Source organism: Nyctereutes procyonoides, unplaced genomic scaffold, assembly GCF_905146905.1.
Source record: "Nyctereutes procyonoides isolate TBG_1078 unplaced genomic scaffold, NYPRO_anot_genome, whole genome shotgun sequence".
NCBI classification, from domain to species: domain Eukaryota; kingdom Metazoa; phylum Chordata; class Mammalia; order Carnivora; family Canidae; genus Nyctereutes; species Nyctereutes procyonoides.
Window position 1 is genome coordinate 87,164,320 of NW_026575146.1, and position 24,519 is coordinate 87,188,838.

General features: G+C 57.4%; 1 protein-coding gene across 1 annotated transcript in view; it reads right to left on the reverse strand.

The window, feature by feature from the left end:
• Window positions 1–24,519, reverse strand: part of ZNF536 (zinc finger protein 536) — a 432,422-nt gene that overhangs the window by 129,298 nt on the left and 278,605 nt on the right. The window contains exon 6 of the mRNA XM_055310964.1: window positions 11,945–13,519. Within this exon, the coding sequence (XP_055166939.1) occupies window positions 11,945–13,519 (1,575 nt within the window). The remainder of the gene's footprint in view (window positions 1–11,944; window positions 13,520–24,519) is intronic.

The following is a 24,519-nucleotide window of genomic DNA, read 5'->3' on the forward strand; positions in this document are numbered from 1 at the left end:
TACGGAGACGGCTCGGTCACTGATGGGCTGCAGTGGCCCTCGACGAGACGCCCCAGCTGGGGTCGATGCCCTCGCTCCTTCAGGCCTCAGCGGGGCAATTCTGAGACGAGCCAGAGGAACGCGGAGGGGCTGAGCCCTGTCCCCGGCTCTCGTTAACACATCAGGGTGGCTTCCTCCCTCCTCCGTCTCCCTCCCGGCTCCTGGGAGCACCTCCCACTCTCCCTCCACCCAGGTTCTTATCTTAGGGCCTGCTCTGGGAGACCCCCAACGAGGTCGCCCCTGGGAGCTCCGAAGACTGACAAGATCAATGGACTCTCCTTGACCGGAGCCCAACCTACACTGGACCCCTCAGTGCCCACCGAGGCCACCCCACGTGCCCGCTGAGCACCCGCCTCCAGCCCTGGCCCAGGGGCGCAGCACACCTCGGAGCGGCCTGCCCTCAGCGCTCCCCACCCGCCCCGGCCCGGGGGGCCCCACAAAACCCTTGAGTCAAAGTCCGAGAAAAGTGACTTGTCCATCATATAGAAAAGAGCAATAATTTAGTAAATTAATTGCAAATTTACTTTCCCTGCTTGGTTGCCCGTCTCCTTTTATGTGGATAATTGAGAGCACATTATATTAATGGGACAACAAGAGAAGTCCGAAAAGAAAACTGAAGCTCGTGAGCAGCGGGTTACGACCGGGGCCGGGTGGGTGCCTCTGCCCAGCGCCCCCGCCCCGCACGAGAGCCAGCCGGCGTCGGGGCGCACACATGGGTGTTTCTGCGAAGGCACCGGCCTTGCCGAGCTCCCCAGCTTTCACCCTGACACCGCGCCGTGGTCGCCCCGGAGGCAGAGCGGCTCCCGTGGGACGGCGCGGCCACGTGCCTGCGAGTGAGTCCAGGCATCGGGACGTGTCCCGGAAGGAGCGGCTCTAACCCGGGGGCCATAACCATCTCCCAAAACTTAGAGCCCCCCAGCCCCACCCCCCGAGGATCTGAATTTCATCAGAGCAAGCGTATCCCCCCCCACCCCGTGTAGGGAAGCAGGGGCTCCGAGGACTCGGACCTACCACGAGCTGCAAGCACCTTCCACGTCCCACCCTGAGCCCGTGGCCTCCTTCTGACTCCAGCCTCCCCTCCGGGGGTGGGGCCGGGGGGGTCTCCTGCCCACCTCAGACCGGGGGTGGCCCAGCCTGGGAAGAGTCAAGGGCAGATCCAGTAGGTGATGCTCCGAGCAGGTGCGGTGTGTGGTCCCCCCAGGAAACCGACTCCCGGCCCCCGTGCCGAGCTCTCAGCTGAAGCAGGTTCGTCCCCAGGCCTGACTCCCCCCAGCTCGCTCGCAGCAACCAGGAGGTTCCCCAAATGTGCAGTGGGGGGGAGGGAGTTCTCTCCCCCCAGGCAGGAGTGGGGTTGGATGGGAAGCAGGGGTGCCGTGGAGCGGGAGGCGGGAGAAGGCTGGGGCTCGGTTCATAAAAGCGGGGGGATGAGAAGCCACACAGGTCCCCTCTGAGCTTGAGAAGTCCCCACTGGGAGCGACTCAGGAAACATCCCCCCCCGCCCGCCTGAGAGGCGGAAATGGGTAGAGGCCCCATAGCTGGGGGATCGGCCCCGGGAGGGAGAGAAGACAGCAGAGGCGCGGCTGAGCCCGACGCCTCTCCAGGGTACACCCTGTGTCCCGTCCCCCAGGCCCCTGGCCACCCTGTGGGCCCCTGAGTCCCTGCTGGCGGGGATCCGGGGGCCGTGAGGTCAGCAAGGGAGCCCGGGGGGTGCAGAATGACTATAAACGGTGAACGGGGCCGGGGGCCGCGTGCTCAGGCCTCGGTGGAGGCACGGAGGCCCCGCAGCCGTCCACAGAGCCCTCTCCCCCTGCCCCGTCCTCGGGCCTGGGCACTGGTCCAGAGAGGCCCGCGGGTGCCCCCTGCCTACGGAGGGGGTGGAGGGTGGCCCCATCCTGGGAGCTGCACCTGCGGCCTCTTCAACCAAAGGGGCCTTGGGCCCCCGGGAGGGAACACAGCCCCTCCTGGCAGGGACGCAACGTGGCTGCAGAGGGCGACACGGGCCCCCCGGAGCCCTCAGGGGCGAGAACCCGGGGAAGGGCCCAGAGCCCCAGACCCAGAGGGCCCTGGAAGTAAAGACAAAGGCCTCCTGGGGTGGCTCGTTCTGTTCAGGCACGGGGAGGCCGCGTGGGCCCGGGCCGCGTGGCTGGGCATTTTGGGATCCGTCCCGGCGCTGTCGGCGCCCCGAGAGCGGAAGCGGGAGGCAGTTGTGGGGGAGCCACGATGGTCACGCGGGCTTGCGTCGTGTGTTCCGAGACTCGGAATCTCCCCTTCTCCCACAGAAGAGACTGTCCTCTGGTGTTTGGGGCCGAGGTCACTTGCACGGTTTGCAGGACACCTGCCGGGGGGGATGTGCCAAGCAGTCAACGTGCCACGACTGTCCTGCTGCCGAGGCCGGGGTTGCGGGCTTCCGTCCCCTCACACGGGGGACACTTTATTTATGGGGGTGTGGGCACTGTCAGGCGATGAGAATACCTCTCCCCACCTCTTCTCCCACCGGTTAAACAGGGAGCTGGGGTGTGCACAGAATTCAGAAGTCTCCAAAGCGGACCCCAGCAGGAAGGCTTTCTAGAAACACTGCAGAAGGGCAGGGGCCTGAAGTCCAGCTCGGGGACCAAAAAATAAAAAAAAAAAAAAAAACTAAGCAGCAAAAATGGGGAAGCAAACCCCTTCGTTCCTCTAGCCCCACCCCTCCCACCCTGACGTAGGGTCGGGGACACGGACCGGGCCAGCGCCCGGGACAGCAAAGGCAGGTACACCAAAAACTCAGCGGACAAAAATACTCCATGATTCCGAGCCCCTTTCCGATGAAAACTACCCTCCCCGGGATGCAAAGAGAACCTGGAGGTTTGCACGGGGCCTGGGAGCACTCGTGGGGTCTAGGTGCCCGCAGAGACGTGCTCAGCTGGCCCACCCAACACGGCACCTGCCCGCCGCCCGCCGTCCCCGCCCCCCAGACCGGGAGATGCCGTGACACCTGCACCTGTAGGACCTGCTGCTACACGTGGGGCCCGCCTCCAGCAAACAGCCCCCGGGGTTGGGGCCGGGGAGGGGGTGCAGCCACCTAGGACCTCCCCGAATGTCCTGCTGAGGCTTCCAACAGGGCGGGCGTCCGGGGTGCAGGCGGGGTGGGGGGGGGCGGTGGTGTTGGTGGTGGAGGAGGGTTGCCGGCTGTCGTGGACGGGATTAACATAATGACTCAAAACTGCACTAATGTTTCACAGCTTTTTTTTTTATTAGCAATACCAAGATAAGTTATTGAAGCATTTTTTTTAGTATTGTTTTACATTCCATTCATAAATGACCTAACTTGTAACTCAGCATACAGCACACTTAAAAGATATAGTTTGACACTTATTCAGGAAGCTACAATTATTAGAACTCACATGCCTTCATTACCAGGAACACCTTAATAGCATCTTCTCGCCACTTCCACAATACTCTAGGCCAAAGCACACGATAACCCAGCACAAGTTCACACAGTTTGCTTCCATCACCACGTTCGAAGTCGCGGCCGCCAGGGCGCCGTTCACTGGAAATTTTCTTTACCGTCCTCGGTTCCCGGTTAATGGGACAAGCTGACACAATATTAAACTAGCAATGGCACTGCTTAAATACTATGGAGAAAGAGAATTACTGCACTTTTCCGTATTCTTCTAAAGCGTTAACAAAATACAGGACAATCGGACACAAGCGGTGACGCCAACGAGACTGTCAGGGCCCGGCCTCTAGCAGCCCGGCGAGCTGGCGTAGCAGGCCGAGCCCCCCTCCCGCCCGGCCGCCAGTCAGATTTTTCACAGGTGAAGGGACTCTCCGATCCACCAGCGCTTGTCACTCAGGATTCACGACTTTGAGGGAGTTTTTCGAGTTACTAAGCCTTCGCGATCCGTGACTAATAGAGGAACATATGGGGCAGTATTTTTAGCCTCCCCGATTCTCTTGCTATATATACCGTAGGTCGGTGTGCGTGTGTGTACACATACCTATGCCAACAGTAATTATTTATTCAACACACATATGTGTATACGTTCTTCTCCCGACTTTACACGATTAACAAGCTGCAGGTAGCCACCGAGGAGCACGAACAGACAAGGGCAAGTCCAGCTAGACCGACTAGAACAGGGGGTGTCACTTACCTGCAAGAGAACGTGCAGATTCATTAAACAGTCCAGAAACCGCGTAGGCTAGAGGCATCGGGGAGCGAGGCCAGGGCCACGCTCCCTAATTGTTTAATGGAGTAGCGACAATAGAGCAATATTTATAGAATTTGGTCCTTCCGTCTCTGGCGAAAGCGGGAATAGTCTACGTGATTAGAGCAGGTTGGCAATTAGGCGTGGAGGTGCCGTTGATCAGCGCTAAGTAATAGGAGATAATTACTACTTATTTGAAACCTGGGCTTTGCACACAACATCTGAATATAAAGAGGGAAGAACCTGACGCCTCCGGTAGCTAAGACGTGGCCTCCCGTCTACGCGGCTGTCGGTGCCGACCGTCACCCTGGGTGGGCAGCCGGGAAGGGGGAGGCCGAAGCCGAAGCTCCGGGTACCTGCGCTCCGCACGAGGCAGCCCGGGGGTCACGCTGCTGCTGTTTTGCACGAGAGCAAAATGCTCCGAGAGCTTGCACGCCCCCGGGGACGTGGGGGTCTGTTCCCACAACTCCCTCTTAGCTTTCTCTTCCTCCCTCCCGGTCTTAAGCCATTACTGGGGAGAAAAAAAAAAAAAAAAACATGCATCCGTGCGTCTATGTCCGTGTGCGTAAATTTTTTTTTTTTTGGGGGGGGAACCAAAAGCTCAGTTGCTGTCTCCTCTCACCCCAGGCTCGGTCCCGGGCGGTGGGTATCGAGCGATCCAAAAAGAACATGCACACAGAAACCAAAATGAAAGCTACCAGACTTTTCTCCTGCTTCGGAGCCACTGTTGATTCAGACAGTAGCTTTTGGAGCCAAAAATATGCAGCAAAAGGAAAGGAACATAAACAAGGCTAAATGTCACCAGTGTTTGCCGACTTACAGACACCATCCATTTGTTTGTTCTGAAATGACGAGTGGACCATTTGGCAAATACAATGGTATTCGCACAACAGTTCTGTCGTCCTGCAGTGCAAATGACATCACGTCAGTGGCATTCCCATTTAATTTAAAAAAAAAAAAAAAGAGGGAGGAGGAGGAGAATGCCCAAAGAGTTTGGGGAGGCTGCCATCCAAAGAGGCGGCCTCGGCGTCAACACAGCGCACACTGCGAGGCCTCGGACGGGACAAGAGGAGAGCCGGTCCGTGGGTGGGCGCGGGTTCCTGCAGGAGATCCCAGGGGACAGCACCTGCCCCTTGTCCTGCCAGAGCCAAAGGGACGAGCTCTGCAGCTGCCCGTGAGGCGGCCAGCGGGATGGGGCGACGATCTGCATTCACGCAAAGGATCTGCCCTCGGACCATAAGCCGGGTGCTCCTCTCCCTGCTGGGCTCCCACGCGGGACCCCGGACACACACTCCTACTAGGAGCAGGCCGGACTCTGGAAGTCAATGAACAATCTGCAAAGGATAGAATCAGGCAAAGGAAACGAGCGCCAGGTTGTGCTTTGCCGACAGTCTCTGCAAGACAACCCACTTGGGAACCGGCTCACAAAGAAGGCACGAAGGAGGGATGAGGGCTCATCTGGCGTCAAGAAAGGCACGGCAGCTCCAGAGACGGAGAGGCCCCTGGGTCTTGCAGGCTACCCGCCCTCCCGGGCGTTGACTGAACGTGGGCTCCCGTACGCAGAGTGGATTTACGCCTCGTGGTTCTCCCCCCGGGGCCATTTTCCTAACCGAACCTCCTTTCTTCATTAGAACCCGCTGGCTCCTAGGCCACAAACTTAGAATCATCCACAAGACCAAAGAACGTGCCCAGTGCCCTTGGCTGTGCACCTGTCGCCTAAGCTTGGGCGTCCTCACTCACGCGCACGTGGGGAGTGCTCACGCTCCTTCCACACGTTCCAGCCGCGGCCCCCTTGGACATCTCGGCCGACTACAGGTTCGAACCAAAATCTGGTCAGATGTTAAGGAGGAGGGACTTACTTCCTGCCCTAAGCGCTTGCCTTTGACCAGGAAGCAGCAGAACTGGGTAGAGACTGAAAAGGTAGGGCCACCGCCACCGATGCCATCGCAAAGTCACCAGAATTGCCTTGAAAGCTGAATTATCCACGTGCCAAGAAAGAGCCATCCAAAATCGGTCACGGCAGACGTGAGGGACTAAACCCCGACCCAAAAGTGAGATCTGTACTTGCTTAGAACCGAAGGGACCGCTGCAACCAAGAGTCCTACGGACGCTGGGGCACCTGGGTGGCTCAGCAGTCGGTTAAGCATCGGACTCTTGGCTTCTTCTGGCTCAGGTCATGATCTCGGGGTCATGGGATTGAGCCTTGGGTTGGGCTCCGTGCTCAGTATGAAGTCGGCTTGAATTTCTCGCCCCCTCCGCCCCTCCCATCTGCCCTCTCTCTCTCAAATAAATATTTTCAATAAGTCACTTGGATACGGGCACCGTTCCCTTGAGACACCCATTTCTGCTATAAAACGCCCACTCAACGGAGAACCAGTCACCCGAGCTCCTCTACACCCTTTGTCTTGTTTCATCCCTCCACGTCTGTCCATCGGGGGCGGGGGGGGGGGGAACGGAGGCTTCCGCAGAGCACGCTCACCTCCGAGCCAAGGTGGAGCTCCTGCCTGCTCCTCCTCTGCCTACACTGGCTGTGACCCGGGAGCCCCTGGGACTGCCGTGAGCTGCAGAGGGGTCTTCTCCTGCAAGTCTTTAGTGCAACAGGCAGGGGGTGGCCTTCCAGGACAGGTACACCAGGGCCATCTGGGTCTACGAGCCTCCTCTCTCTCTCTATTTCTTGGGAAAGTCTCTCGTGTCTCAGGCTTTGCATCACGGGTCAACAGATGGAGCCCAGCACCTGCTATCCTGGGCCTTCCCTACGTCGCTCCTGGGCCAGCAGAGCCACAACAGACAGGTTCCCGCGTGCCTCCTCCAGGGACGACATCCTGCTCTACCCTAGAGCTGGGGGTGGCCCGGCTGGCCGACACGTGGGCCAAATCCAGCCCATCGCCTGCGTTAGTAAATAAAGTTTTATTGGAACACGGCCACGCCTATCTGTTTGATTTTCACTTGGCGGGGCAGGGCCGGGTGGCCGTGACCCAGACCACACTGCCTGCAGTCCTAACTTATTTCCTCTCTGGCTCTTGAAGAAAATCGTTCCCAACTCCTGCTTTGGACTGTGTAGCCGGTAAATGGTGACCACTTCCAGATACTCTCTGTGCTGGAAAGCGGCGAGCTTGGGGGAGGCCAGAGTCACATTTTAAGAGCGCTCAGCTTGGATGCCCTGGTTCATTTTATCACGGTGAAGCACAGCTCATTTTATCACAATGGGAAGAGGTTTCAGTGGACCCCGTGTTCTATTTTTTTTTTTTTAAGGAGGGGTCCTAATTCTCTCATTGCTCTGGAAGCCCGGGGAATCCTTGGTCTCAGGCGTAATTCGGGGTAGGGAGGCCAGGTTCCCAGTAACCTGCAGATAATAAATCGGGACGACTGAGACCTTTGTTGCTAATGGCCCTGCCTTCCCACTAGCTTGCCCAGGGGCCCGCCGGGTGCCTGGGGCTGGGAGCTACTGCGTGAGAGCCCATGCCCATGACAGACATGCTGGTGTCTCCTCGCTCGGCCCGGCCTCCCCGCGTGCCGCCAACTCCAGAGCCCCGAAGGGCAGAGGGGCTCATGCTCTTCTTACTGCCTTTCTCTTCAATGCTTCCCATCAACCCGACCCCGGGCGCACCAGAAGACACCGGCAGAGCAAACTCCGCTTGCAGGACTCAACACATGATGACCCCCAGCCATCTGTCTCAGGTTTGAAAGGCAGAGAGTAAGGGCGATCTGGTTGCTTTCCAAATCCACAAACTGGAGTGAAACATGCTCCGCGACCCTGCCACGCGGCCAGCCCTCCAGGTGCTGCGCAGACGGGCCCCTGCGCTGTCTGGGGCACACAGAAGCCCGTGCCGCCCGTGCTCCCCGGCCTGCAAGCTGCTGGCTGGCCCAACAGTTCACCAAAGTTTTTTCCGACAGGACGAGGGGGTTGCCCGCCTTGTCCTATCAGTGGATGTGAGCCCTGCTCCGGCCTGCCCTTCCTCCCTAATTAAATACCCATGTGGCTCCTGTCCCATTACGGGACCAAGGTCAAATCCATTCCAAAAACCTGAGGGCACAGCCAAGTTCCTTAATGGCACTCAATGACCTTGCCTGTCATGTTCTTCAGCAGAACAAGGAAATGCGGGCTATGCCTGGAGTCTGAAAGACACCTCAAGGAACGGACGCTTCAATCGCAGTGGCAGTTCGCCCGATGGCGTCAGGCCCACAGCGGGATCCGACCCACTCTACAAGCAACCGCGTGTGTCCTCCAGCTCCACCCAAGACGGCTCCTCCTCGGGATCTCCCCTAGTACATCTCTGACAGGCGGATGCGCTACGCCCTATGGAAGCACCCTGCAAGGTTCACGCGCGGGCTCCGAACGTTGGCGCGTGCTCCAGGACTCTGCCGCCCACCGGGCTGGGCCGGCCCCTCTCTTCAACTCTCTCTTCTGAACCAAAGTTGGAAACGCACTGGCCCGGAATGGGCCGTGCTCACGGGCCAGGAACCCAGGTCCGGGTGGGGGGGGGGCAAGGAACGTAAGACCAGAGGTGTCACGGTCAGGAAGCAGGCATGCAGACCCAGGGAGCCGCCTGGAGGTAGAGCCTACGACAGGGATATCACCCACAGGCTTCAGGGTTCGACGCCACCTCCTCCAACTCGCCAAGCATGTGTCAGAGTAGCTGCTGAGCTCTGTGGGGAGTCTGCGTGATCCGAACAACATTTTTACTGATGCTTCTTCAAACACTTTTACAACCCATGAGAACAGAAACAGACGGACATTAGCTCCTCCTACAAGCCTGTTTCTAGGGGCATCAAAGTGGGGATTTGGGTTGACTGACTAGACAAAAATCAGACCCCAAACTCCCCTGAGATGAGGAATACCGGAATAATTCTTTGCTTTGACAAAGCCCAGCTTCTTGGGGGAGACCAGGTATCAAGCTGGCGGTTCCGCGTGGAAATCCATATGCACTTTGAGTGGAGCAGAGAAGAAGGAACAAACATCAGGAATATTTGATTCCTCGTGCCAACATCATTTCCGCTCTTGCAAAGCCAAGCCAAGGCGGCGGGGGGGCGGGGGTGGTGGGGGGCTCGGAGTTTTTGACTATTATTTGTGCTTCTTGCAAAGCTAGAAAGACGGTGAGGTGGGCTGTGAGAAAAACGCCCCCCACATGCCCATTCTGTACCTGGTGAGGCTTCAGCCCCCCTCCCCCCCCCCCCCAGATACTGCCCCTTAGGAAGGATGGATATGCCTGGCTTTGCTTAGGGTGGGCCAGGTACGGGAGTGGAGGAGCGAAGACTGGGCAGGGTCAGGCTCATCCTGGAGGCAAGAGGATGGTGCCCCCGCCCCGCCCCGAGCAGGCACAGGAGCCAGGCAAAGGCCTTCCCTGCCTGCTTCTGAGCTCGAGCAGGAGGACAACGGAAGAAATGAGGCCCAAACGAAGTGCAGAACTTGCGCTCTCTAAAAATAGGCAGTTTACGGCCAGAGTTTGTTTTGACATCTTACCGTGAGTGCAAAGTAGAGCACATGGGCCCGGACCCTGACCTGGAGGGGGAACCACGGCGCCTGGTCCTGGCCTGGCTGGACTCAGGGTCCTCCTTCCCCCTTTCGAGCGAGGGGCCAGGATCTGATGCCCGATGGCCTAAAGGTTAACCAAGCCAAGGTTTTTTTTTTTTTTTTGCACAAACCCTGGAGCTGTCAGGGGTGTGTCCTGAGCTGCTGCGTGGGGAGGGGCCAGAAGTGCCTAAGGGCTGCCATTCACAGGGCTGGATGCACGCTCCCCCTGCCTTCCCCTCCACTCTCACCTGTGCAACCTGTGCAAAAGGACACCAGTGGGCAAGCTCCTCGGAGGCAGAGGCAAGCAGCCTTCCTACTGCACTGAGAGGAAGATGGGGAAATTAATAGGGGTAACCGGAGCTCATTTCAGTAAGAATGAGCTTATGCACATGCCAGGTTTTGATCGTTTCTGATGCATGAATTCCTGGCAGGAACTAGGGTCCGCCATAGGTATTTGAAAGAAGGGAGAGTAGGCTTTAAAAAAAAAAAAATCCCCCAAACAACAATAAAAGAAGAAAAGTCCCAAACTTAAAACAACCAAGAAATTTAAAAAATCTTAAAAAAAGATTTAACATTGCTTCCCCAGGGGGAAAAAAAAAAAAAGGAGGGGGTGGTTTGGGGAGAGGAGGAAACTGGAGTCACATAAAACCCTTTTCTCAAAAAAAAAAAAAAACAAAAAAAAAAAAAAAAACCTTTTCTCCTTCCTTTAAATATTGTTTTTAAGAGCCTCAAAAAGTCATGAATTGTATGTGGGTAAAAATAGACCTGGGGAGGGGGTTGCTGGTTAATGGAGCCGTGTGAATCATTCAGCATAAGGAACTGTCAATATTTTTTTAAGCTGTCAGAAATCCATTTAGTGATTTTTGACAATTCAAAAAAGAAATATGTGTGTGTATATATATATATATATTTCTGACTGCTTGATCCCGTTCTTAGCGAATTAGGGAAAGAGAAGGTAAAAAAATAATATATATATATATATCCATTGAAATTGTGAACCAAGTCCAGCTTCCTGAATTCTGCTCCGCGCTAAACGTCACCATCAGAATTCAGAGCTTAGGAAGTAACCCCTTCCCTCCCTCCCACCTTCCTTCCTTCCTTCCTTCCTTCCTTCCTTCCTTCCTTCCTTCCTTCCGTCCTTTGCTGTCCTCGACAGGTGCGGAGCGTCACAGACATCCACTCCTAGGTGAGACGTGGAGAGGCACCACCATCCCTCCTCTCTGGCCAGGATATCCGGCGTCCGGGGATAACACGCGGGGCCTCCTTTCAGGGGGGAAAGGCTTTGGGATACGAATACCTGGGTGCCAGGGGAATGTCTTTGATCCTCCCCGCCCGCCCCGGCGTTCATTTGATCTGCTTCTAGGCTTCAAATCTATTCTTAGGTTTTAAGATCTGGAATTACTTTGGGGTAAACCATATTCGGGGAGGAGGTAAAGAAGTGCCAATTTGCTAACAAGACCAGGCAGGCCCAAGTCCAAGACACACGGGATCACAACACGGCTGCCCGGGGATCTCGCAGCGCACACGTCTCGTCAGAACATCAGGCGGACAGAGGGGCGGAAGGCGAGAGGAGGGAGCCGAAGCCACAGGAGCTGTCTAAAGAGGAGGCACAAACACCCCGAAACAATCTCCCGCCTTGGAGAGGGGATCACTTTATTTCCATAGCGTGGTCAGCTCGTGGGATAGGATTTTGGTGCCCCCTGCGCCGACACAAAGCAAAGTTGAAGGAAGCGGGTTTGGCTTTAGCGAAGCAGAAAGCAACGGTCTCTAGCCGTCTTACGCGGAAGCTGGAAATACTGACGGGTTTGCGAGTTACCGGGTCTTTTTGTTTCCGCTTTTCTGTGTTTTTTTTTTTTTTTAAGATTTTTCTCCCCCTCGAGTTAGAGATTAAAAACAGGAGTGGTGCGCACCGCGAGGCCCCCCCCCCACCCCGCCCTGCCCCGCCACCCCCGCACCCTCACGCCGTCCGTACATTAGGGTCATTTCCCGGGAGTGCGGACCCCGGCCCGGAGGCGTGAGTGCGAGAACTTCCAATGGAGATCGACCCTGGTGATTGTCTACACTGCACATACAGCATCGCTGGGGGGCTGGCACGGTTAGTTCAAACGCGTGCCAACGGAGGCGTCTACCTCAACTTTTTAAAAACGCACGATTCGGCACTGATGTTTCGGGAAGGGAACTAAAGGAAGACGATTCTAAAACTTACCACACAAGTCTGGCCTCTTGATACATCCAGAATTTGCTGTGCTACTGGCAAGTCCGTTAAAGGCTGCTAAGCCATCAGAACTGTAGGCCCTGAGGACCGACAACATGTTCAGCGGCTTCTCCAGGCCCGGGGGGCCCCGCTCCGGCTTGGGCAGGCCCGCCGAGGGGTCCTGGGCTGGAAGGAGGCCCGGGCCGTGCCACTGCTTCTCGGGCACCTGGGGTCCCGGCGACACCAGTCCCTGGACGGGCTGAGGGGCGCCCGCGGGCAGCAGGCCGTCCCCGCCGTCGCCGCCGCCGTCCTTGCCGAGGGCCGACTGGGGCTTGCTCATCATCTCGGGCTCCGTTTCCAGATCCTCTTCGTCGTTGTTCTCCCCCTTGGAGGAGTCCATGTCCTCGGAGGAGGCAATGTCGGAGAGGTCGTCGGGAGCGCTCTTGTTGGCGGTCTCGGGGATCAGGATCGGGGCGTCGTCTTCCGAGTGGGCCTTCCCGTCGGGCTCCTTGCCGGCGCAGGAACCGGGGGCCCCCGAGCCCACCAGGCCCGGGTAGACGCCAAACTGCTTGTAGAAGTCTGACGGGAAGTTACAGAACGCGGGGTCCACCAGGCCGGGCCACGCGCCGCCGCTCTTCGGCTCCCCCAGAGTCTCCTTGGCGGCTCCTTGGGCCGTCTTCTCGGAAGCAGCCTCCAGAGGCCCAAGCATGTTGGAAAGGGCCATCTCTTTGCTGGACTGTACGGAGGGCAGCAGGGCCGCTTTGCCGGCCTCCCGGGCTTGGTCCTTGCAGTTGACCGTCACCCCGACGGCGCTGTCTTTGCGCTTGGCTTTGCCCAGGTGGTTGGCCTGCAGGTGCAGGGCCATCAGCTCCATGGACGACGTCGTGAAGGCGCAGAACAAGCAGCCGTGCCACGCGATGCTGTCTTGCACGGTCACCGACGAGCCCGGGAGCGAGGCGGCGTCGGGCCGCACCGACAAGTCTAGAGGCTCGTACTGAGATTTCTCCGACTTCCTGGGGCCCGCCTTCCCGCCGGCTTTGTCCTCACCGCCGTCCGGCCCGTGCACCTTCGTGGAGGGAGGGTCGGACAGGGTCTTGTCCTTCACGTCCTTCTCCTTCTTCAAGGAGCTGAGGACGAAGCTGTCCATGAAGGCTTGCAAGGACCCCTGGAAATTCACACCGTTGTTCACGATGCTCTGATACGCTCTCCCGATGTCGGAGAAGTGGGTGCTTTTGGAAGGCAGGTCGGCGCCCTTCAGGGCCTCCGAAGGAGCCTCGGGAGCCATGCCGCTGGCCTGGCCCGAGTGGTCCGCGGACGAGAGCACTCCGGCTGTCCACTGCTGAGAGGCGGGGCCGCCTCTGAAGTCGATCCCGGGGAGGCCCTTGAAGGCCCCCCTCAGAATGTCCGGCCGGATGAACAAAGCGGCTTTGCTGGGCAGCTCGTCCCGGTGGTCTTGGCTGGGGGGCGGTCCGGACAGCGGCCCGGCTCCGTTCTGCCTCTCCCGGTGATGCCGCTCGAGGTGGTATTTTAAGGACGCTGACTGGGTGCCGGCGTAATCACAGTGGGGACACTTGTAGGGCTTCTCACCTGCAAGGTTTCGGTACAAGGAGAAAGAGAGAGAGCGTTTATCTCATTTTGGTGTGCTGAACAGGGCCAGAAGGATCAACATTTGTTCTTGGAAACAAAGCAGCTCAAACTAATAATTAGTTGGCGAACAACTGTTTTTTAATAGAAGAATAATTCGTACTCTTAAGCTTTTTTAACGATTTTGTACCATTTGGGACTATTCAGGAATGACATACTATCTACACACAATTAGCTATCTTTTTCTTTATCTAACATGTGAAAACGGCTGTAGATTTAAAAGCTATGATTATGAAAATTAAGCATAATAATTTCAACCACAGTGATCATTAAAAGTAGAAGTTTAAAAAGACAAAGTATGTAACAAATGGGTGGTTGCGATATTTTGTGTATACAATAGCTCTAAAATTTGTTTAAATTATACACATGGAAACCATTTTTAAACCTAAAAATTTTATGGCACTGTTACGCAAGACTGAAATGAATGATTTAAGTCTTGCTCTGCAGTAAATCATGGATATAATTAGCAAATGGCATACTGCACAAGTAATTTATCATTATTTGGAGGGCACCATTCCAGACGAGCTCAGATATCTGCAGACCTACTGCATTGTTTCTAAATAAAGAACTATAAATACCGATTCTATAAAATATTAATACCATTACGGTGCATTATGATTGCAGCATGTAAAGACATATAGTTAAGATAAAAAGCAGTCAATAAAACTTAAAAGAAAATGAGTAATAAAAAAGGTACAAAATATATTTAGTTTCTGTATTTGAAATTAACATTATCTACTGGTCTTTGTAGCGCCTTAAATTTGTACTAATGGCAAACCTAATGCTCCGGTAGTAAAATGTGTAATTTACCTATAATAAGCGCTTTCTAGAGAATAAAAATAGCTTTAAAGAGTGTTTTTTAAAACATATAAGATCATTTTCATGAATTAAATATTTATTTAAATTCAACACCCAACTTCTATTGTTCTTTCCACCACCGAAAAGGCACCGTAAAACATACAACGTGGACCTGCCCGCATTGTGGCGTCGAGGGAAGGGAGGAGAACAAACAGACGTGGATCGAAATATATTCCAGGAGTCTGTCCGCGATCCAGGGTCTTTTTCTAGACTTTGGGATTGGAAGAGCTCTCCGGAAGACGTGGGGCTGTGGCCGTCCGTTAGCTTATTCCCAATATCCACCAATTTTTCCTCCCGGGAAACTCCTTTCGCCCCCCCCCCCAAACGCCCCCCGACCCCCACCCCTTCCTCTCTTCTAGCGTAAACCAGACTGATGTAAAAAGCAACAGCGCGTCATCGGTGAGCGGTGCATCCCCAAGATACCCCACGTGCCTCAGCGGAGGCCCCGGCTCCCAATCTCCACGGCGTGGGGCATTGGGGGGGCGACACAGTCGAGAGGAGGGGAGAGGGACTGCTGGGTGGGTGCTGCACACAGGGGGGCCCCCCAGCCCAGGCTCTGAGCAGGGGACTCCACGTCACCTCCAGATTTCGCGTTGGAACCTTGGAGAAGCCACGCCTGCCTCTTCAAAATGTTGGCTCTGTCTGTGCGCCTCGTCTGCTCCCGCAAGCCGGGGAAGGGCTGCCCTGGACACATCAGAGCCGGGCAGGGGGCCCAGCTGGGAACATGGTTCCCTAAGAGCAAAGGTCCCAGCCGCGTCTGGCTAGACCAGTGACAGCACCGGGCAGGAAGGCTCTATCCCCTTTGAGCTAACGGGGGCCCCTTTCCCCGCTTCTTGGAGTCAGTCCCTGTGCTGGGCTCAGATTCCCTCCGGCGGCGCTGTGGGGACATCTGGTCGGAGGCGAGGGATCCCGCAGTGGGACAGGCGCTGCCGGGGTGGCCTGGAGGCCCGGTGGCCAGCTGGGCGGGGGTCAGGCTCTCCAGGGGACAGCCTCACCGGGGACCCGGCATCCTGGCTCCGAGGCAGTGGGAAGCTGGGGACAGCCCCGCAGCGAGGGCCTGCAGAGGTGAGGCCTGCGGGCGCGGGGCCGCCCTCGGGCTGCGCATCACAGATGCACCTGGAAGTGAGGAGGCGCATCTGGCAGAGGGTCTGCGGGGAACGCACCGGGCGTTCATGAGCGGGGGCTACGGAGGTGGGCTGTGGCCTCCAGGCCTCGGGGGGCGGGGGTGGGGGCGGTCTTCTTACTCGGCGGGGCCGGGGGTGGGGGCGGGCAGGGGTGCCCCAGGACACGTGTGCATATTTCCAAAGGACGCACATCCGACGTGCACACCAGGGCAGTGGTTCTCCGACTCGACCGTGCAGCAGAATCAACAGGGGATTTTAAGACCCTCCTTCTGGAGCCTCGAGCACAGTCCTGGTTCTCGAGGTCCCGGGGGGGTTCCGGGGCAGGGTAAAGACTACAGCCAAGGGGAAAAGGCCTGGGAGCTTTAAAAAGGGCTGCTACCGGGTCCCACCTCCACCTCCAGAAGTCGGGAGTGACCTGGCGCAGGGCGAAGGCTGGGATTTGGGCTGTCAATGCCCCCTCCGTGGGCCTCTGGGGAGCCCGGGGGCAGCAGCACTGGAGGGAGCTCCCCGGGGCGGGCCCTGGCACGTGGGCCCCGTGGGACGGCTCAGCCTGCGGAGTGTCTGCAGAGTCCTCCCAGGCGCCAGAGCCCCCACGCTACTTTGCACAACGCGGGGCACCCGACTCCTATCTCGGGGACTTGGCTTCCTCATCGTACAACGTGGGAAGGTGGAGATGTCGCGTCCCCTAAGGCTCACGTCGGCTCTGAAACGCACGTCAAGAGCAAAACCCGGTCTCCTGAGTGGGGTCGGGGGCCCATGTGCACATCCGTGTAGGCACCACACACCCAGAAGCAGGCAGATCCATTCACATACCATGTGGGTTTTTTTTTTTTTAATATTTGATTGATTGAGTGATTTTATTAGAGAGAGAGAGCACGAGCAGGGGGCAGAGGGGAGCCGCAGGCAGAGGGAGACGGAGAAGCAGGCTCGATCCCAGGACCCCGGGGTCATGACCTGAGCCCAAGGCCGACTCCTAACCGACTGAGCCTCCCAGGCGCTCCGACACGCGATGTTTTGATCGAATGAATAATCCCCTTCCATCCTCCGAGGAGGGCAACTGAATGAAGAACCAGCTCCCGTTGCGTTGGGTTAGTGAAGCAAGGGGAGTTCACACACATGCACACCACATGCACACACGTCACAGCCCATCACACACACAACAGGCATGTGCACACGCACGCACACCCCCATCACTCGTGCGTGACACGCACACAGTACAGGGAGAGAAACTCTTTGTTCGACCCATGGCTCTTCTGACGTCCAGAACAGGGGGCCCTGGACGGCTCAGCCGGTTAAGCGTCCGACTCTTGATTTTGGCTCAGGCCATGATCTCGCGGTCGTGAGATCGGGCCCCACATCAGGCTCTGGGCTGGGCGGTGGCGGGGAGGAGAGTCTACTTGAGATTCCCTCTCTCCCCCGTCCCTCTGCTGCTCCCCTAGGCATGCTCACGGCTCTCTCTCTCTCTCTCTCTCTCTCTCTCTCTCTCTCGGATGAATAAATAAATCTAAAAAAAATAAAAATAAAGTCCAGACTGGGCCTCGATCTCCACTCTCCAGGGAAAACAGGTCATGGCTGAGAAACGAGATGCTCATTCTTAGCATTCGAGTCTCCCAGGGTCTAGGCCCTGACGGATTAAGGGCTACGTAGTGAGCTTTCCAGGGCTGCTTGGCTGCACGTGATGCACACAGACTCCGGAAAGCCCTTCTCTGGCCTTTCTCTAGCTCCCGCTCCCGCCGACGAAGAGCCCCCCTGCACGGTTCCAAGCAAGGTTCCATGTCCTGACGGGCTCCTAAAGGCTTTGTTTGGGGGCTGCTCCCTTTCACCCCCATTCGCCACGTAAATGCTCCGGAGCCAACCTCCAGGGGGTAGATCCACCCCTTCGGATCTGTGTTTTAAAAAAGCAAACAACAAAACCCTCGATTTTATTCTCTTCACAACCCTGAAACGGTCTGCAGGACCACTGCTGCTCACCCTCCCCTGTCCCCGAGACGGTGCAGGGACGCTTCAGGCTACGGCTGTTCCCCACCGGCAGAGCCGGGCACGGACTCATCTGGGGCGAGCCTCTGCTGGATGCTGCCCAGGAGGAGCCCCCCCAGTGGGCACCCGGCTGGGCCCTCCCCCGAGGACACATTCTGGAGCCGGGGGTGCAAGCTCCCGACACCGGCCTGGACTAAGCAGAGGGGACGCCTGAGGTGGTCAAGCTTTCCTCTCGGGTTTGGTGGCCGACTGAGGCCCAGTGTACCTGCGCTGAGAGCTGCGTCGTAGTCAGGGTCTCTGTGCCGAGCTCCCCCAAGCGTGCTGGCCTCACTCTACCCAAGCCCCAGGCTCCTGCCGAGGAACAGGTCCGGGGGCCACCTCGCCCTGAGCCACCCCGGACCCAAGCAGCCCCGCCAGCGGCTCCATCTACTTGAATGATTGGCCACTTAGGCCATAGGTTGGCCCGAATCTACTGGGAGGATCAAGGGGGTCGTGGGTCCTGCAGCCACCTCCGTGATGTTTGGGATCCGCTGTCTTCTCATCTTGCCTGTTGCTGGAGCCAGATTCTCAGATGCCTTCAGAGCCAGGCGGATGGCAGGAGTGCACCAAGGAGCAGAGGCAAGCGGCACACGGCTGTCCCAGAGGGCGGCCGCCACCGACACCCGGCCGCTGGGGACCTGAGGACCTCTATGGAAAGCTCCACATCGAGGTTTCTACATGCAATATCCTGGCTTTTTTTTTTAGATTTATTTATTTATTTATGATAGACATAGAGAGAGAGAGAGAGAGAGAGAGAGAGAGAGAGAGAGAGAGGCAGAGACACAGGAGGAGGGAGACGCAGGCTCCATGCCGGGAGCCCGACGTGGGACTCGATCCCGGGACTCCAGGATCGCACCCTGGGCCAAAGGCAGGTGCCAAACCGCGGAGCCACCCAGGGATCCCCAATATCCTGGCTTCTTAAATACAGGCACCGGCTTTAAAACTTCCAACACTGCGAGGACCACAGTCCCCTAATTCTGCAGACCGGCCTGGACAGGGCAGCCCGTTTGAAACCCGCGTCTTGGGGAAAGGATGTCTTGAGCTGTTCGCCCCCTGAATTAAGCAGGTTACGGGCTCTGGTGGGCTCCGCTGGGGAAACCCCTCACGGTATTTTAAAGGAATAAGACATGGGCACAAACAACACACTTCTAGAAAAGAGACTTTTTGCCAGAAAAAAAAAAATCGTCATTTCATCACTGCAACAGACTAATGAATTACTAGAAACGTCTCACACTAGCGCACTAGCCACTGACACGTGGCACAAGATGTATATTCAACTTTGGGATAACACTGATAACTTCTCCCGGTCTCTGTACCATAAATTTTAAGAAATATATGACCGGGTGGTTTAATTAGTTCATTGTACCTATTTTTACACGAGCGCGTCCTTCATCATTCTGAGCCTGCCCTTTGCACTCCATCGGCCAAAGGAACCCTCGGCGTCCTGGGGACTTGCTCCGGCACCGCCCGACCGGGGCCGGCACCCAGCGGCGCCTCTCCAGGAATAACAGGTGGGTGGATTCACATAATTCTCCTTGGAAACCCCTTCAGCGAGCTTTTAAGGCGCGTCCCCTGCGTCTAACCTGCACGCGCGTGTGTGGCGTGTGCTGAACCTCCAAAAGTGTTTCGGCTTTTAGGTTGGGCGACTGGATGTTTTCCCGTATTTGCATCCTCCGCTTGGTATTTATTTAGTCTTCCTACATGTCTTTACTTAGTTAATACCAGGAGAGATAAATATGGTGGTGCCTTTGCAGCGAAGCTTCAGTACATTAATATAAATTGTACACTAATTCCCCCAAAGCATATATATGTTGTAAACCTGAAGACTTTTCACACAGCTGCTTATTGCTAAACAGTGCCTTGTCCAGAAGGGGACAATCTGTGTCTCTAATTGCTGTCACTGAAGCCGAGATTCATTATGTGACTTTCCCATTAAAATGTGAGCATTAATTTGTATAATGAAATATCACCCACTGCAGTGTTCATTAGCCATGCCCTACTGTATACGGCACATTGTTAGCTACCTAGAAACTGTAGTTAATTTCACTAATGGATATTTCCCTACTTAGTGTTTGGTAGGAAATTTATACTGTAACATTACCTCTTAAACTTTTAAGGAAATTTAAATTCAATCAATTATTTTCAACAAAAGTTTGGGATGTCATTAAGGCAGGAACCGCAAGGTTGGGGGGGACTGCGCAGGAATAAAATGGGCTCTTAGCTCATCTTAGAAATAGGAGGAAAATGATAGGATTCTAGTTCAAAACAAAAAGAAAAAAAAATCGTCTTTTGGGCAAGATCTTTTTTTTTTTTTTTTTTTTTTTTTCCTTTTCCATCATTATTCAGGTGGCTGTTCCCCCACTAAGGACAACAACGCATGTTCTCTTCTTAGGGGGAAAAAAATGCGAAAAGCACCCGTTTTAACCAATGTATTTTTTGGGTAGCTGACACAAGCCTGCTTAACCTACCCAGAAGAGGAAACAGAGACGCGCACCCGGTTGGGCCCGCTGACCTCTCACCCCCACCCTCCTCTATCTGCCAGTTGGTGCTTGGGACGTTCTTTGAGGATGAAACAGGCGCTTTTCTAACCGGCACGAGCACTTTATCATCTCCTGATGTGCAGAGGCATTCCACCCCCCATCCCGCCCCGTCCTGCGGCCTTCCACACCTCCGGGGGCCACGGCGGCCACTCCCCTGCCTCACCGCCTCCCTGACCTCTCTGTGCGGATGGGGAAACTGAGGCACACGGGGTCGAGAGGCCTAGGCCCTAAGCCGTTCTGAGTTAGGGGTAAAGGAAGAGCCAGGGTGTACGCTACTCCCCTTGGAAATCGCCGGGAGGCTGCGTCAACACACCGGGTGGGTGCAAGTCACTTCCCTTCCTCCCGCGGGTGATGGTGTGGACACACGCTGTCAGAGACATGCTGGATTAATTCCCCTAAAACAGGCCGAAAACATCCACCCAGAGAAAATAAAAATATTAAGATAGCGCAGTGGTCAAGAGATGGGTCTGGGGTGCGCCCTGCGGTCGGTGCTGGGCAACTGGGAGTGGGACCTTCACGTCTCTGGGTGGGACCCCGAGGGTTCATGAGGGAAGGGTCATGGGGGGGGGCTCGGCACTGCCCAGCCCGCGGTGACACCGTTCCTATCACCGTTCTTACCACCCTGTCCCTCCTGGCTGCATTTTTCCGCCGCCAGCCAGCGGCTAGCAGGCCGTGTAGACACAGCCTCGGTCAAGAGGCAAGCGGACTCCCGGCCCCCGCCCCTGGCGGGCACACATCCCTTTGGGGGCACCCCAGGACACACAGCGGGTCCTAGCAGGCCAGGGAAGCCCTGCCTGGGAACAAGCCTGCTAGCCGGAGCCCGCAGGGCACCCCGTCCAGTGGCTGCACCACGGAGGCGCCCGGCCCGCAGGGGTGAGCAGCGCTGGGGGTGCCCACGAGCCCACCCCGACCACAGCCGAGAGCCCTTGAAAACCACCTCTGGCTTCCCTGTGCAAATCCACTTTCATAAAGAGGTTCTCAACTCAGGGCCGGACCGGTGCATGCCGCACATCAAAACCAGATTAATAAACCACTCGCATAATTTGAGAGGGGAAAAAAAAAACTAATGAGATTTATTTTTAATTAGTCCCTGAACTTTCGTGCCTCCAAGTTTTCATGAGTGAGGTTGCTTATTACATTTCTCTACGATGGTCATTCCTGAGACAACAGGAGCCTCCCGGGGAACCCAGCACACAGGTGAGCCGCCCGAGGGGGGCCCAGCCCGGGGTCCGGGGCCAACACGAGGGGTGTCACACCCGTCGGGGGCTCGTGGGGTGGGCGGGGGACACACCGTCGTCAGACTTTCAGAAGCCCATCAGCACTGGGCCCTGGGGGCGGGAGGGAGGGATCTCCCCAAGCAGGGGCCGGACGAGGGGCCCAAGCGGGAAAGAAGGACGTGCACGTCCAGGCGGCCCATCGCGAAATGAGTGTCCGGCCTCGGCGGGGGGCGGCCGAGGGGACATCCCTGGGACAGCTGATTTTGTGTGTCTGCTGGGCCGCGGGGTCCCCAGACATTCACGCAAGCGTGTTTGGGAAGGTGTTTCTGGAGGAGGTGAGCGTGTGAATGGGTAGACTGGCAAAGCCCCTCGGCCCCCCCAGCGTGCATGCATGGGGGGGCTGCACAAAAAGTGGGGGAGACTCTGCACCCCTGCCCGTCTCCTAGCGGGGACATCCACCTTCACCTGCCTTGGGACGTGGGCCTGGACTGCGACGGGTGCCACGGGCTCCCGCGGGCGCTGCCTTGCCGACTGCCCGTCCCAGGGCGTCTCAGGAGCCCGCTCCTCGTCACGCATCTCCCTGCACGTATGATCCATCATCGTATTATACGTAATAACATGTTACAGAGGCTTAGAATACACCATCCGCGGCATCCCTCTGGACACCCCAACCCATCCCCTCTCCTCCCTGAGCCTGCGCGGGGCTGGCTGCGGATTCCGATCCCGGCACGTGTGATGGCAGCCTGGTGTGCCCGGGACGGTGTCTGCAGCAGGGTAACGCGGTTCAGCCCCCGCCCCCCCCCCCCGCACGGGGGCGGCCCGTGGGCTGTGAGGGTCGTGGGGTCCTCCACGTGCCTCCCTCGGCCCCGCACGGATCTGCCTGCTGGGGGGCGGGGGGCGGGGGGGTGCAGCAGAGACGGCGCAGCTCCCGCAGGCCCCCCCACAACATCCCGGTGTCCAGCGCCTCCCGCCTGCGGCACCTGCTCAGCACCTTCCTGATGAACAGGTGCAGGGAGGAGGAGGGCCGGACCGAGTTAATGTCGTGGGGCTAAAAAAGGAAAGCGGTTTGTGTCCGCGGGTGTTATAGGGTCAGGGCGGCTCGTCAAGATGGACTAGGACGGGAAGGCGCAGCCGATGCGCCGCCTCGTACCCCGACCAATTAAAACATATTTATTACACGCTGGATTTTCAAATGTGCTCATATGGGTCCATTACCGGAAAAACTTCAAAAGGCGGTATTTGGGAAAACGTGGATTGCGCTGCAGGGACTGCGGTCCGCTGGCCGCGCGGGGAGGAGGGCGAGGCGGGACGGGACGGCCCCCGCTTATTGACAAATAACTTGATTTTGGTTTTCGAGTCCTCGTGTAATCTACGCTGGAACGTCGGCGTAAGGATGTTTACGCGGGTGGTTTGGAACGAGTAACACTTTCTGTTCCGTTCAGACGCGCGCCTGTGAGCGTTTTCCAAGTTCTTTGTTCTTTGATAAAAAGGAAATTGATCTTTATCTGGTTACCATTCTGCCTTCTAAACACTCCAAGTGCTGTTTCCGACGGGGGGGGCGGGGGGGGCGGTGGTGTGATGTTTCCATGGCTTCTTTCATTTTCTCCCTTATTCTGGGAAGTTTCTGGAACGCCTCGTCTTGCTTCTCTCAGTGTCTCCGAAGGCCACTGGCCGCCAGCCTCAGAAGTTTGTGAATCAGGAGCAAATTTGGGGGGCAGCGGGGGCGGGGGTGGGGTGGGGGAGCGGGTAGGGAAATGCCGTTTCTCAAGCTTTAAGAGTCCAAAAAGAGGGACCCATTTGCTTCCGCCCACGTCCGTCCGGCAGGACTCCCGCCAGGTTTGGTCCTAATTTACCCGAAATATTTACATGTGCTGATGGGCCGGCCGACGGGAGGGAGTTGGGCCCCGCGGGGTCGGGGGGCGCACGGTCCCTTTCTCTCCGAAGCCGCGCTCCCCGGCAGGGCAGGGCAGGGCAGGGCAGACCACGGCGGCGGGGAACCACCCCCCGAGGAAAGCTGGCCCCGGGGCCTCGGGACCGTCTGCGGGAAGGCTGCTGTCACAGGTCCGCCCGGCCGGGGGCCACACTCCTGCACACACCCCAAGCACAGGCGCCCCGCTGGACGGCCTCCCGCCTCCTGGCAGCTGTGCCCCTTCCTGCCCCGGCGGCCACCACAACCCCGGGGGACCCCGAGGGACCCGAGGGACCCCAGGGGAGGAAAGTGGACATGGGCGTGATCCGAGAAGGCCCACCCTCTGAGCTGCCTCGTCCTGAGCCCGGTCGCTGGGGAGGCCTCGCTGAGAAGGGGACCGTGGTGCCAGACTCTGAAACCGAAGCAGCCACCCCGTGTACGTGTCCGGCGGCGAAGCACGAAGACCCCTCGCGGAGGGGGTGCCTGGGGAACAGGGTCCTCCACCTGCAACCACAGCCCGGCAGCCGACCTGCGGCCTCCCACGGGGTTGCGTGTGCAGGCTGCCTCCCCAAAGGGCCCTACAGGGGCTTGTCCCCTCCTCCGGGCCACCTGGCACAGTCCAGAGATCCTGGGAAGAAGGTCGCCCACGTATCCTCTCCTCTGTTGTGACACGCAAGCTTTCAGACGCATCCCTGGCGTCCCTACTACCTGTAAGGTGCCCCGGTGGGTCCCCGGGGTTCCAGAAATGACAGCCATTGAGCACACGGACAGGTTTGCTGCCCTCACATCCGACGTGGGGAGACGAACAGCGCACGGGGAAATGAACAACGGAAGTGAACAGGACAACTCCAGGAAGCGCTAAGGCTAGGAGGAGAATAAACAAGGGGGATAGTGTAGACCGGGTGATCAGACGAGGTCTCTCTGAAGAGCTCACGCGGAGGCCGAGCCCCAGTGACCACCTGGAGGAAGAGCCATCGCAGGCGGAGGGCACGGTAGGTACAAAGGCCCTGCGGCAGGCGCTGGCCCTCTGCATTGGGGGAGCCAGGAGGCGGCCATGGGGTTGGAGGGAGACGGTGAGGATGAAAACGGAGCAAGACGGGTCAGAGCCTCAAGGAGTGATGGAACCAGGTGCACGGTTTCAGAAGATCCCCCTTTGCCCCCCATGACTCTGTGACAGACATGCCCCGGGGCAGGGAGGGACGATGGTGATGCTGAACCGCGGCCCAGGCCGTGAATAAAGACGGCAGCCCAGGGCCCACCGCCACCTGTTCTCAGGGCT